This window comes from Penicillium daleae (assembly GCF_028827525.1).
Source record: "Penicillium daleae strain IBT 16125 chromosome Unknown utg000002l_segment0_segment0, whole genome shotgun sequence".
In the NCBI taxonomy this organism is placed as follows: Eukaryota; Fungi; Ascomycota; class Eurotiomycetes; order Eurotiales; family Aspergillaceae; genus Penicillium; species Penicillium daleae.
The window spans coordinates 2,186,402-2,199,338 of record NW_026623150.1 but is presented as its reverse complement, the minus strand read 5'-3'; the positions used below and the strand labels follow the sequence as shown (position 1 = coordinate 2,199,338).

The 12,937-nt window shown below is 52.2% G+C and overlaps 4 protein-coding genes across 4 annotated transcripts; 2 read left to right on the top strand and 2 right to left on the bottom strand.

Moving 5' to 3' along the window:
* Positions 1-560: 560 nt before the first annotated feature.
* N7458_001804 (undecaprenyl diphosphate synthase family protein) lies at positions 561-1,873 on the top strand (the record flags this gene model as incomplete). The annotated part of the gene is made up of 2 exons (XM_056905187.1): positions 561-785; positions 896-1,873. 2 exons carry the CDS (start codon positions 561-563, stop codon positions 1,871-1,873), a joined length of 1,203 nt encoding a protein of 400 aa, XP_056769294.1.
* A 384-nt stretch (positions 1,874-2,257) lies between these two features.
* lys9 (saccharopine dehydrogenase (NADP+, L-glutamate-forming)) lies at positions 2,258-4,024 on the top strand (the record flags this gene model as incomplete). Its single annotated transcript, XM_056905186.1, has 5 exons — positions 2,258-2,309; positions 2,420-2,473; positions 2,661-2,942; positions 3,007-3,027; positions 3,081-4,024. The coding sequence occupies 5 exons, from the start codon at positions 2,258-2,260 to the stop codon at positions 4,022-4,024; spliced, it is 1,353 nt and encodes a 450-aa protein (XP_056769293.1).
* Positions 4,025-5,713: 1,689 nt separating this feature from the next.
* N7458_001802 (AHA1 family protein) lies at positions 5,714-6,987 on the bottom strand (the record flags this gene model as incomplete). The annotated part of the gene is made up of 4 exons (XM_056905185.1): positions 5,714-5,732; positions 5,867-6,525; positions 6,625-6,707; positions 6,765-6,987. 4 exons carry the CDS (start codon positions 6,985-6,987, stop codon positions 5,714-5,716), a joined length of 984 nt encoding a protein of 327 aa, XP_056769292.1.
* A 1,122-nt stretch (positions 6,988-8,109) lies between these two features.
* On the bottom strand, positions 8,110-12,110 carry N7458_001801 (uncharacterized protein; the record flags this gene model as incomplete). Its single annotated transcript, XM_056905184.1, has 2 exons — positions 8,110-11,636; positions 11,693-12,110. Coding segments are annotated over 2 exons (3,945 nt in total), but the record flags the coding sequence as incomplete, so codon positions are not given.
* Positions 12,111-12,937: the final 827 nt, after the last annotated feature.

Sequence of the window (12,937 nt, the reverse complement as noted above, 5' to 3'; positions counted from 1 at the left end):
TACACAGCATCCACCGAGGCAAGCGGCAGTAGTCCTGAATGTGAAACCGAGATTAGATGTCCACCTCGGACCGCACTGCTTGTGGGCTTATCTTGTCTGTGCAAGGCGGGGTCACTCATACACTAGCCAATTGTTGATGCTGTTACTGTTGGCTGCGCTTGGCGGATACGAAGCCCGCAGTCTCGCCACTGCCGAGCGGACGTTGGGAACTAAAGAAACAAGTTGTTGCGTAAGCGGAACAGTGTAGCCTAGCATTGCCTCGTTAAGTTTTTTTTTTTCTTACTTCTTGACATCCTCATGACATACTCTGCATTGCATAATTGGTTGTTCTGTCCTTTCTATATATCTATTTCCAGCGCTGCCATTTAGAAGGTAGGTTCGCAGTTTCTCAGAAAGTCAGACCACGTCGCCCGTTGCCAACGGCCTCGAACACGAAAAGAACACCCCCGTCCCGCCTCAACCTCTCCTCCGTTCGCGCCGTTCTTTTTTGGCTCACCACCCCACGACATTCGTTTCTTTTCCTATTTCCTTCGCTTGAGACTCGTCCTCTGTCTCTCATCATGGCCGGCTCAATGCACCTGTCGCGCCTTCGCACGTGGTTTCTTGCTTCGCCGCCGATCGAGTTTGCCATCACGAATCTTAAGGAGCTACTGGTGGGCGCGCTCCGCCAGGGCCCGATCCCGCAACATGTCGCTTTCGTGATGGATGGGAATCGCCGGTTTGCGAGGTCACATGGAATTGAGACTGTGGAGGGTCATAATTTGGGCTTCGAGGCGCTGGCTAGGGTATGTTGTTCTCTCCTTGGTCGACGCATCGGCGAGTTAATGCTCCGTGCAACCGAGCTTGCGGAGCCGGTGATTATGACTTGTTACTGACTTTACGGCCGTTCAACTAGATTCTCGAAGTCTGTTATAAGAGCGGTGTCAAAGTGGTCACAATCTACGCGTTCAGCATTGAGAACTTCAAGCGCTCCAAATTTGAGGTCGATGCGCTCATGGACATGGCCAAGGTGAAGCTGTCCCAGATGGCCCAGCACGGCGACTTGCTGGATAGATATGGTGCCAAAGTCCGCGTCCTCGGCCGCCTCGACCTGCTCAAACCGGACGTTCTCGCTGCAGTCAACAAGGCTGTCGATCTGACCAGCCGCAACGGTGACCGCGTATTGAACATTTGCTTCCCCTATACCTCCCGCGACGAGATTACGGGTGCGATCCGCGATACGGTGGAAGATTACAGCACACCTCTGCGTCCTGCTCGCACACCCTTCTCCGAATCCCATATCGTGCACAATATTCGGGCCCAGACGCTTGGGTCGTCAAACCCCCAGGATACCCACAGTGACTCCGAGTACTCGTCGGCAGAATCTTCCGCACACGAAGATGACCCTGTCTTGCGCAACGATCATGCTAGTCGAGTATACGAGTCTGGTTCTTCGTTCTCGTCATCTACGACCCTCCATCTTGGGGGCCAAGATGGGCACCACAAGGGCGCAGCTGCGGTGAATACATCGGACGGTGACAGTCCTGTGTACATGTCCCCTGAAACCATTTCGCGCCAAACCCTCACCGATCACATGTTGACCAAGGGCACACCACCTTTGGATATGCTGGTGCGGACTTCTGGTGTCGAGCGGCTGAGCGATTTCATGCTTTGGCAGTGCCACGAAAACACAGAAATCGTCTTCCTGGATGTTCTGTGGCCAGAGTTCGATCTGTGGCATTTCTTGCCCGTTCTAATTGGATGGCAACGACGCATCTCCAAGTCTCGCCAGAACCCCAATGCTGAAGGCAACTTTGCCGGTGATAGCCCGGAGACTAGCGAGGAGGACATGGATGGCATGGCGTTACGACAAAGCAAGGTCAAGGCGATATAGACCTTCTTATTCTTCTGTGTATTTTGTCTTAATATCTTTGTTTTCATTTCTCCCAGCATTCAGCGGAGTTTGCGGAGTTTTGGACAACTCCGACCGACCATTCTGTTTTATACATATACCAGCAGCATTAGCAGCATTCTCTACTGATGTGCATACATGCCTACTCTCTGCATCAATACTATACCACTCTCAATCCTTGTTTACTGCTATATTTCCCCATACTCTTGGCCCCGATAACAATCGGGGACCCCTTCTGGCTGCTTAGATAAACCCCCGCCCCGATACCGGCCACGTGACGGCGGTGACTCAACGGCAGTCTGTACGGAAATGGTCTCGAACTCTTCCACTCTATCCCCATTGTCCATACAAACAATTGAGTTCAAAATGGTCAAGTCAATTGCTGGTTCCAAGGTCCTCCTGCTGGGTTCGGGTTTCGGTATGTGTATTCTCGAACTGTTGAAAACATCACAGGGCGTGGCTGCCCCGCAATCCCAGCTTCTTCCAAGAAACTATACAGAAAAAAACTAACCTTCTGCTTTCGTATAGTCACCAAGCCCACCGTCGAGGTTCTGAGCAAGGCCGATGTCGAGGTCACCGTCGGTATGTGCCATTGACCCTGAATAGCATTCCCCAACACCCGCGCAGATTCCCGTCGGATTACCCCGCTATAACCCACCAAGAGCCTTTAGGGCTACGTTAAAGGCCAGGGTTATGCGCCACTTCCGCGTATCCGTCTCACAATTGGGAATATAACAATGTTGCTAATGATTGAATGCGTGATGAACAGCTTGCCGTACCCTTGCGAGTGCCAAGGCTCTCGCCGGTGACTTCAAGAACACCAAGGCCATCTCCCTCGATGTTAGCGATGATGCCGCTCTCGACAAGGCCATGGAGCAGGTCGACTTGGTCGTCTCTCTGATCCCCTACACTTTCCATGCTACTGTCATCAAGTCGGCTATCCGCACTAAGAAGGATGTTGTTACCACCTCCTACGTCTCGCCTGCTATGGAGGAGCTCAACGAGGAGTGCAAGAAGGCTGGTATCACCGTCATGAACGAGATTGGCCTAGGTAAGCGTGTCTACTCCAATATGCATTTGTCTTTCAAGCGCTAACATTACTTCGATGTTTATAGACCCCGGTATTGACCACCTTTGTAAGTATCCAGCCTTCATTGATTCGAAATGCTCAATACTCATCCTTCTTTAGACGCCGTGAAGACCATCTCCGAGGTCCATGCCGCCGGCGGCAAGATCACTGGCTTCATCTCCTTCTGTGGTGGTCTCCCCGCCCCCGAGGCCTCCAACAACCCTCTGGGCTACAAGTTCTCGTGGTCCAGCCGTGGTGTGCTGCTTGCCCTCCGCAACGCCGCCAAGATCTACCAGGATGGCAAGATCGTCAGCATCGACGGCCCCGACTTGATGGCCACCGCCAAGCCCTACTTCATCTACCCCGGCTTCGCCTTCGTCGGCTACCCTAACCGTGACTCGACTCCCTTCCGCGAGCGCTACGATATCCCTGAGGCCCAGACCGTCATCCGCGGTACCCTCCGCTACCAGGGCTTCCCCGAGATGATCAAGGTCCTCGTGGACATCGGCTTCCTGAAGGACGAGCCCAACTCTGTCTTCGACAGCGCTGTTCCCTGGAAGGAGGCCACCGCCAAGGTGCTGGGTACCGCCTCTTCCTCCGAGAAGGACCTCACCGCGGCTGTCCAGAGCAAGACCACCTTCCCCAGCAACGAGGAGCGCGACCGCCTCCTGGCTGGTCTGCGCTGGATTGGCCTCTTCTCCGACGAGCCCATCACCCCCCGCGGCAACGCCCTCGACACCCTCTGCGCCACCCTCGAGAAGAAGATGCAGTACGAGGCCGGCGAGCGCGACATGGTCATGCTCCAGCACAAGTTCGACATCGAGCACAAGGACGGCTCCAAGGAGACCCGCACCTCTACCCTGTGCGAGTACGGTAACCCTGCCGGCTACTCCGCCATGGCTAAGCTGGTCGGTGTTCCCTGCGGCGTGGCTGTCAAGCAGGTCCTTGATGGTACCATCTCCCAGAAGGGTGTTCTTGCCCCTATGACCATGGAGATCTGTGCTCCTCTCCTGAAGACTCTGAAGGAGGAGTATGGCATTGAGATGGAGGAGCGCACTCTGTAAGTGTGTTGCTTCTGTCTGAAAAAAAAAAGCTAGAGATAGCAAAAAGTACAAAGAATGATATAGATCATGATTGGACGTATGATTATTCTCCTTCTATGAACGTAACATGGAATTGAGAATTCCATTTGAAGAGTGTACAAACCCGTAACTCCAACGCTCATCTCTCCACGCCTACCATGGTGGAATTGGTTTCCCCAATCTCCTAAGATCTGACACCCACTGTCTATGGAGACGCCTCCCCGCCATTTCAATTCCTTCCAACACACTAGCCAAAGGGCCCGTCTGCTTCGCATATAGCGTTCTATCCTTTCGGACAATAAAAAAGCCACATTTTATCCGTCCCTGACGCCGTATCCTCGTGATCCACGTTTTCGAACGAGCTGGAGACCGAACAAAGCCCATAGCCTCGAGAAGCCGTCCCCTTGGGTCACCGAGTAGATAATAGTGCTCGTCAGGCATATATTCCTGACATTCCTCGACGATAGATGCATTCATCGGCACTGGATAATTGGAGAGGCCGATGCTGGTAAGATGGATATCTGGATAAACCAGGCCTGGGGCAAGGGCTTGAAACTCTGATAGGAATACTTCCTTGGATAGCTTTGAGAAGACACTGACGATTATTCCGTCGATACTTTGGTCTAGGAGTAGTTGCAGAGTTATTGGGTTGCCATCTTGAGCTGGTAATTCGATGTTCATGATAGAGTCAGGAAGGCGTTGACCAGCTGTGACGATGCAAGTGTGATTGTTCATTGATGGAAGCTCGGGACTTGTTGCTATGGATCGGGGGTCATTGGATAAAGTATGATATTGTCTCCCATGCGTTTGATGCTGGGCCTGATGGCTTGTATGGTCACGACGAGATGTTAGAGTCATCGTGGGTGGATTGCGATGTGGACTTGGATGACTTTATCAGGAGGTAAAAGAAAAGACGCTGTACTTTGGCTCCGAGTGTAATGTATGCAAGACAGAGATGGTAAGGAAGGAGGGGACATGGGACATGAAGGACCTCGTATACGATGGGCAAAAGTTCACGTGCACGTATGTTGATAGGTTGAAATCGGCGCTAGATGAGGTCGTTTTCTTCACCTCGTTCGCCTGTTGAAACCTGTTGTATTCACCGTCCTGGCTTCTCAACAAGTGGCCATAAGGGGGAGGGGGGGGAGGGCCGAAGAAAAAGACGGGGATATCGGATGGGCGATGGATAATCAAGTATGATGCCAGAGGCAGTAATTTTACGTTTACATCAATTCACAGAGGATGATATCAATGCGTTCTTTCTTAACTTCATTATCATGAACATATCACTTTCCTCTATCGTAGCATCATTGCAGTCCCCGTCCGAGGCCAGACAAGGGTGAAGCATAAAAAGGCCGAGCGAGCACAGGCTCAAAAACTCCGAGAAACATGAAGATAGAAGAAATTGACCAGCAAAAAAAGTACTCGCGATGGAAAGAAACCAATGGCAGCCCAACTACTCGTCTATGACTGGAAATTCCCCCACGCAAAAGCCCCTACCTCATTCTTATTCCAAGTTCCAGGAAAAGAAGATCGAGTAAGGGCAAAATCCTCTATGTTCTCTTGGTTTTGTGCTGTGTTTGCAAGGTGGAAGAAGCAGAATTGGCGAATACAAAGTGGAATGTTCTTTGTAGATCGTATCAGGCGGCTAATGAGAAGGCGTGAAGTCGATCAGAGAATAGTGCCAAACCTATACCGAGGAGAAGAACGAGCACAAAGGTCAGTAACGATGTTCGAAGCCATGGCTGTGAAGAATTGGATCTGGAACGAAAAAGACCCGCATTGGTGAAAGTGCCTGCACGGGAAAAGAGGGTTGCTACATACCCGAAAGTCTGCTTGATGCTGCGCACGTAGTACAGCTCCCAATTCTGCTTGGTGACGTCCTCCTGGCCGATGGGCACGCCAGACCACTCGACACGCAGCTGGGTGACGCCGTCGACGTCGTTCTGGTCCAGGTTGATCTCGAGAGAACTGAAGTGACCCTCGGGCCACTGGGCGAGGCGCCACTTCTGAACGATCTGCTTGGGAGCGTCGAGCTTGACGAACTCGCCGGTGACGTTGCCATCGAAGATGGCGAACTTGCCGCCGGGATGGGCACCCTCGAACTGGCGGGGTGCACCACGAGTGAAAGCGGCAATGCGCTGGGGGTCGGTGAAGGTGTTGTACAGCTCCTCGGCAGTGGTGCGGAACTCGTCCGATGCGGTCACAGTGGTGGTGTTAACGGCGACCTTGCCGGTACTGGATGTGGTAGGAGTAGTGGTAGGAGCAGCCTCCTTTTTGCCGGTCTGAGGGTGGAGAGCAGCAGGAGTAAAGCCAGAGGAGGGGTTGACGCCAGGAGCGTGCTGAAGGTCCTTGGCGTGCTCGTTGATGAGGGCATTCGTAAGAGTAGCCAGGGTCTTGCGGAGCTGGGGGAGGATCTTGGAGCGAACAAGGTCCTTTACGGGCTGCTTGGAGGAAGCATCGGAGTAAATCTCAATCTCGAACTGGAATGGTCTCCGTGTTAGTTGGGGAGTGCTCCAATTCAGGCATTGTGCTCCAGGGCACTGCCAGATTCGGGGGAAATGTCTTCTAAGGGAACGTACGACGTACTCATCTTCCTCGGTATCGTGGGCTACCTCAGGGATGGTGATGGACCCGGAGACCTCCTCGCCGTCCTTGGTCTTACCTATTGAACAGTCTCAGCTGCCATCACGGAAAAAGAGATTTTCGTGGAACTACAAACCTGAATACTCTAGCGACAGCTTGACATCGTACAAGGTGATGACCTTGCCCTTGCGCTGGCTGACGTCTACGTCGCCATTCATGGACAGTACCTTGTCTACTTGGGCGGACACGCCAGCATCCTCGGCACTGATGGCGCTGACTTTCTCCTGCAAGTACTCCTTGGCCCAGCCAGAGGCATCCTTGTTCACCCAGTGCCAGTTGTTGGGGTTGTGGAGGACCATGATGATGGACTATGGAAAGATGAAAAGTTCTGGTTTGTGTGGGAAGATTGCGAGAGGGTCGAATGGGAAATCTTCCTTCTTCAATTTTCCTCGAGGGTATTTTTTTTCTTCTGTTCTGGAAATCTAGGCACGGCCGAGAATTTCTTTTGAACTGGTATGTTTTTTCCTTTCCAACCGAGTCTAGATCTTTTGAATTGAGACAGGTTAGCGAGGTCTCCAAGTAAAGTTGGTGGCAAGATGTGTGAAAAAAGAGAAAAAATTTGCACGAAAAGAGTTCGTGCAAGAGCCACAAATATCAGGACCGGCTGCGTATATTTGCCGGTCGTAAAGCTATTCAGCAAGCGAATGACAGACGTATCCATCATTCCTCTGACTGGTGCCAGCTGCATCTCATCATTTTGGGCGGATTGTGTCTTCGGACCGAGGGATCGGGTAATCGAAGGACCAAGGAGAGGGTCTCTCGCAATTGGGGACAGGTGCAGGAAAGGTGGTATGGAGTAAACTTACGAATTGGATGGGTATATCAGGCGAATGCGGAAAAAGAGAAGGTGCAGTTAGTTGGGAGGGAGAAAGGAGTGGACGAGGGAGGAAACTCGATATTTGAGTGAACCCGGACGGAAGACTCTAGAAGGGAGCTCACGTGACTGTGTGGGTATCGTGGATGGAGTGGGTACCGTATTTCTCAGGATACTTAACTCTGTGGTTGATCATCTCTACGATGATAGTATATGGGAGATGAGAGAACTAAGAGACTAGAATTGGTATTCTTGCTACCTAAGAACTGATTGTTGGTAGATGAGGCCTCAAGTGACGAGCTGGCCTTATTGTGCAGATAGATAATGGCGTTATCTACGCCAATAGCCCGGAAGCACTCAGGATGGCGAGAGTGAGTCTTTAACTGATATCTGGACTCGTTTCTGTCGTGGATTGATGGAGGCCTTTACTTGAATCTCGTAAATCGAGCAACCATAAGTCATTCAATGTAAAAGGCTCAACATCGAGAGAATATACACTGTGCAAGCCCGATCTAAAGCGAACGAATGGGGATATCACAAGTCATCAAGAAATCAAAATCAATCACAAACAGAAAAAATCCTCCCAAAGATCCCTCACACATATGTACTACTCCTGCTCCAATTGCTCCAAATCTTCCCACCCATCTTCAGCCAACAACTCACCCTTGACACGCTCCCGCAGCCCCTGGACCTGACTCCCCAATGCCTCAGCCCACTGCCCTTCAACAGTTGCAACCTTCTCCTTGAGATCCATCGTGAGCGTAAGCTCCTCATCAGCCCTGGTCGCCTGCATCTCCTGACGAACAGTCTCCTCAGGCTCGCCCTTCCAAATCATATCTGCCTCGGCGAGATTGCGACTGGCGCGCATCACTGCCGATCGTACCTCGTGAAGCAGGCAGAGCAGATTAGTCTGCGACTCGATGTACTGGTAGCTCGATTTCTCGGCGTGCGAGAGCAGCGAATACAGGTACTGTAGCGGGTGTGCGTGATAGCTCGGGTTCTCTTCGTATTCGTTTGCGGGAATTTGTACTTGGAAACCGCGAAGGTTTTCGGGGACCTGTTGTATCAGGGCGAGGAGGGAGGGTGCAATGTCCCAGAATGCGGAGAGCTGTACTTCGACTCCTCGGACGACGTTTTGCTCAATGACGTCTAGGAAGGATTCGAGACGGGTAAGTGCTGAGGTCTCGTACTGGACGCGTCGGTCCAGAGCATCTTTCGAGAAGAAGACTTTGGTTTCTCGGAGCTTATCCTCGTTTTTGCTTTGCTGATAGGGTAACAGAGCAACGAATTTGTATTTCTCGTCGCGGTCGCTGACCAGGTCGAATGTTTCCCGGTGGAGTTGCTCTCGTGCCTCAAAGAGCCACTTGAGTTGCGTAAGCTTCTCCAGGAGCTCGGGTTTCTCATCGCCTTCTTCTTGCGTTTGGTCTGGCGTCTCGTGTTGGGCATCATCAAACAGCCTACTACTCAATTCGTCGATGCAGGTTGTTGCTCTGCTAATCCTGTCTGCGAGAATAGCATTCATCGGATTCAGCACGGTTTCTTGGTAACTGTCAAGTTGTCGCTTTGCCAGATCTCGTTCATGTTTTTTCTCATCGACCAACATTGCAGCTTCGGCTTCTGCAGCTTCTGCGAAACTGAGGCTTCCTTCTTGAATCTGGCTCTGAATATTCGCCTTGAACTGACGGCGGCTTTCTTTGACCTGGTCCATATATTCTTGGCTGATCCTTTCCATGTCAGCCTTGTAACGCTCGCGAGTGGCCTTGATCTCTGACAAGTCTGTGATTGATCGAACAGTGGTCCGGTAAGACACGAGGTCTGGGTGACTGTTGTTCACGGCAGGATAATGGCGTGGGTACGGTGGAGGCAGAGTAACTAGACGCGAGATGTCTAGCCTTTGACTAGCCATCATCTGAGCGGTTCCATTCTTCCTATTGCTGGGATGATCTGCGGTTTCTTCGTGCCAGCCAACTTTCTCTGGTGGATACTCGTCTGGACCGTAGGGTACCTGCTGCCCCGTATAATTTGCACCCGCATCGTCGAGTTTGGAAGGTGTCCGCTCCTGGTCCCACTGCATGGCCTCTCGGGGCAATCCCATGTATTTAGACTCTCGTTTAGTTCGCTGGATCCTTCTCTCACCACCTTCACTGCTGGATCCGGTCTTGGATTCCCACCAACGACTGGGTGCCCTGCCTCTAGAGCTCATCTCATCATTACTCATGCCGAGACTGGCAATCGGTGAAAGACATGGCTGGTAGTTATTCCACCAAGCGGACTCAGGTCGAGTAGGTCTATTCGAAGGGATCTCCAGCGTTGGTGCCGGCTTCACAGGCTTGTTGGATGGTGCCCCGGGTTGACTCTTGGGTGTTTCGAAGAGCTTGCGTCGTACATCCTCAATTTGGGTCGAGGCAGTATCAAACACATTGGCATATCGCTGACGGCGTATTTGGGACTCGGCGATTATATACTCATTGAAAATTTTCAAAGCGTCAGCCTCATTCACTGCCGCGGCTTCTTCTTCGATGAATTTCTTGTGTCTTTGTATGGAGCTTTGGGTGAACTCAGTGTCCTGCTTCATAAGGGACTCTAGAGAAGTCTGCTGGACGGTCTGCGGGGCGGGTAATCGGCGTGGCGACAATGGCTTCATTCCAGGGATGCCATCATTAGGAATATGCAGTATATGAGAAATCGGACGGTCCTCTGTTCCCCGGGACGTAGCACGAGAGCGTGGTTGTGATTGAGGGCCTTTGGCAGAATTGAGGGGTGGTGTTGGAAGAGCCTTTGGTGGTATCGCTTGAGATTCTTCTTTATAATAACGAGATGATGAGTCTCCATTGGGTGAGAACGGTGGCGTGTTTGCAAATGCAGCTGAAGGCCCTGCGGGACTCTGATCCGGCTTTGGTGTTGAGTAAGAGGATGATCTGTCGGAGAAGAGGCCACCAGAGGACGCTCTTGACCGCGAAGTCGGATGTTGGCTGTCTGAGCCAATACTCTTTGTACTTCGAGGAGTAAACCTTGAAGTAGACGATTGGCGAGTATGCTCTGGGCTGTTCTTGGGTTCGGGAAAAACCAGATCGGACGGCACAATATGCTCTAATGCATCAGCCCAGGGATTCCCGCTGGTAGATGACACCGCACTCATATCCTCAAAATGTTGACTTTGCCTGTTTCGACGCTCGATTCTTCTTTCACGAATGCCTTTTGCGCTGGGATCACGAATAGCCGGGCTGCGGAAGAGACCACTACCTCCACTACCGGGGGTTTTCTGAGACTGCTGCAACTGGCCACTTGAGTCCAAATTATCTGCCAAATCTGGTGCTTCCATCGCCCTGTTGGTGTCAATGTGCAGCGGCTCTCGCTCTCTGTGTGGTGGGTGGTTGATATACTCTTCATCTACCCAATCAGCTGGCGTTGGTGGAATGCTACCCAAATCAGTACCCATCAATGGTGGTGGTCGTACACGAGTCCTACTTGGACCGTGAGTCATTCTTGCAGATGACTCCGATGAACCACTCACACTCGCCGACCTCCCTGCAGGCGGCGGTCCGGGAGGAGGTGGTGGAAGAGGCATACCAGGTTCCCAACCATTCGCTGGCGACGAACCTCGCGATAGACTGGAGGGCCTTGACGAGCTTGCACTACTCACAATGGCACCTGCAGAGGCAGCTCGTCGGGATGCGGGTGGTCTCTCCAATTGCCCCGCAGACGGCCCAGGTCCATTGCTTTGCAACGCCGGCGATGGTAAAGGTTGATCGTACATTGCCAGTGATGCTCGGGACTGCGAGCCTGTAGAAGCAGAGTTGTAAGGAAAGTCTGGATATGTATTTAATCGATTCTGGGAATTGGATCTGGATCCTAGATTTCCTTGAGGAGGCGGTGGAGGAGGTAATGACTGCCGGTGCAAGGCTACATCGTTGCCGTAGATCATAGACACGGGGCGAGGGCGAGGGCGAGGGGCAGACCGTCTATGATGCTCTGCGGAGTTATCATATTCATTTGTTCTGTATTGCTGATGCGGTGAGGTTACGATAGGAGCCGTTGCGATACCCGAGCTCGCTTGGCCGTACGAGTCTCGTGGTATCGAATTCTGATTATGTGGAGGTGAATATGGTGGAGGCGGTGGTGATATAGCCGCGTCTGTCATCTTGTTAATTTGGGAAGATGCTTCTTTGCATTTCTCGAAAACCACCAACCTGCATGGAGTCGCTGCTGCGGCGCAGCATGATGGACAGTAGCTTGCTGGGAATACGTGGCCTGGCCATGATTCCCTCTCACAGGGCCCCAGTCTTGCGGATTATAAGGGATGCTGTATTGCCTCGACGCCATTGAGGAGGAAGACGATGCCGATCTGCCGTTGGACGGCGACGAGACAGCGGGAGATTGGCCCTGGGTGAATGGACTGGAAAGCGACGTGGAGGACAGCGGGGTTGACACTTGATGGAACTGTGAGGCATTCAACGCGGTCGTTAGCAGCGGTGGCTGCATTGGATGCTCTCGACGATTGGGCGATGGTTGATTGCTGGTGTTGACAGTCGACTGCCAGCCGGAGTACTGAGAGTTCAGCGGCTGCTCGTCGGCTGCATGATTCGGAGACAACCAGCTAGAGAGATACTGCCGTCAGTGTCTCTTGAACCTCAGAAGTTGCAAGTTGACAGAGCAAGATCAGAAACCATGGGGCTCAAGCGCGGCATCGTACCTATTCATACTGGCCCCAGGCACTCGTCAGGACAAAGCTCGGACCGAAGCCATGATCTTCCTTCGTCGGCTCGAGAGATGTGATCATGAACCCAAAGCGAACACAAAGGAATCTCGGTCGATGCGACAGCAGCACAGAATAGAACTCAGCTCAACCCCTCGTCTCGTGTTGCGCGGAGAGCAGAGACAAGAAGGAAATCATCCTTATGACAAAGGGCCAATTAGTGCAGACCCAGATGGCGGGCACGATACCCACAGCATAAGAGGAGGCAGAACTATATTTGGAACAAGCCAAAGACCTATTCAAGAGACCACGGCCGAAGAGGCAAAGGACCAACCCAGCGGGGAAGGGAATATGCAGCTTGAAGGTGCTCATCACACGCTGACCCGTGTTCGGCGCTTATCCCCCCCGCTGAGAGGTCAGCATTGCAGTCCGTCCCCGCATCCACAGGCCTTGCATCAGCGAACCAGCGTTGCGAACACAAAGATTGGGGGCTCGCACCTCTGTAACAAGGAAGGCTGACCCTGCAGGGTTGAGCGGAATCAGTCAGCGGGGATTGGGTTGTTCGGACGGCACAGGAAGCCTCCACTTGGGTTACGAAATAAACGGTGAGCGACGAAAGAGAAAGAGATTTCTTTTCGGGAATAGCTTGTTGCATTTTTTTTTAATCTTTTGGCTCCTACACTACTGCACACTAAACTGACAACTCGAGAGCTTCTGCATCGGGTCAAGACTAGGCCGG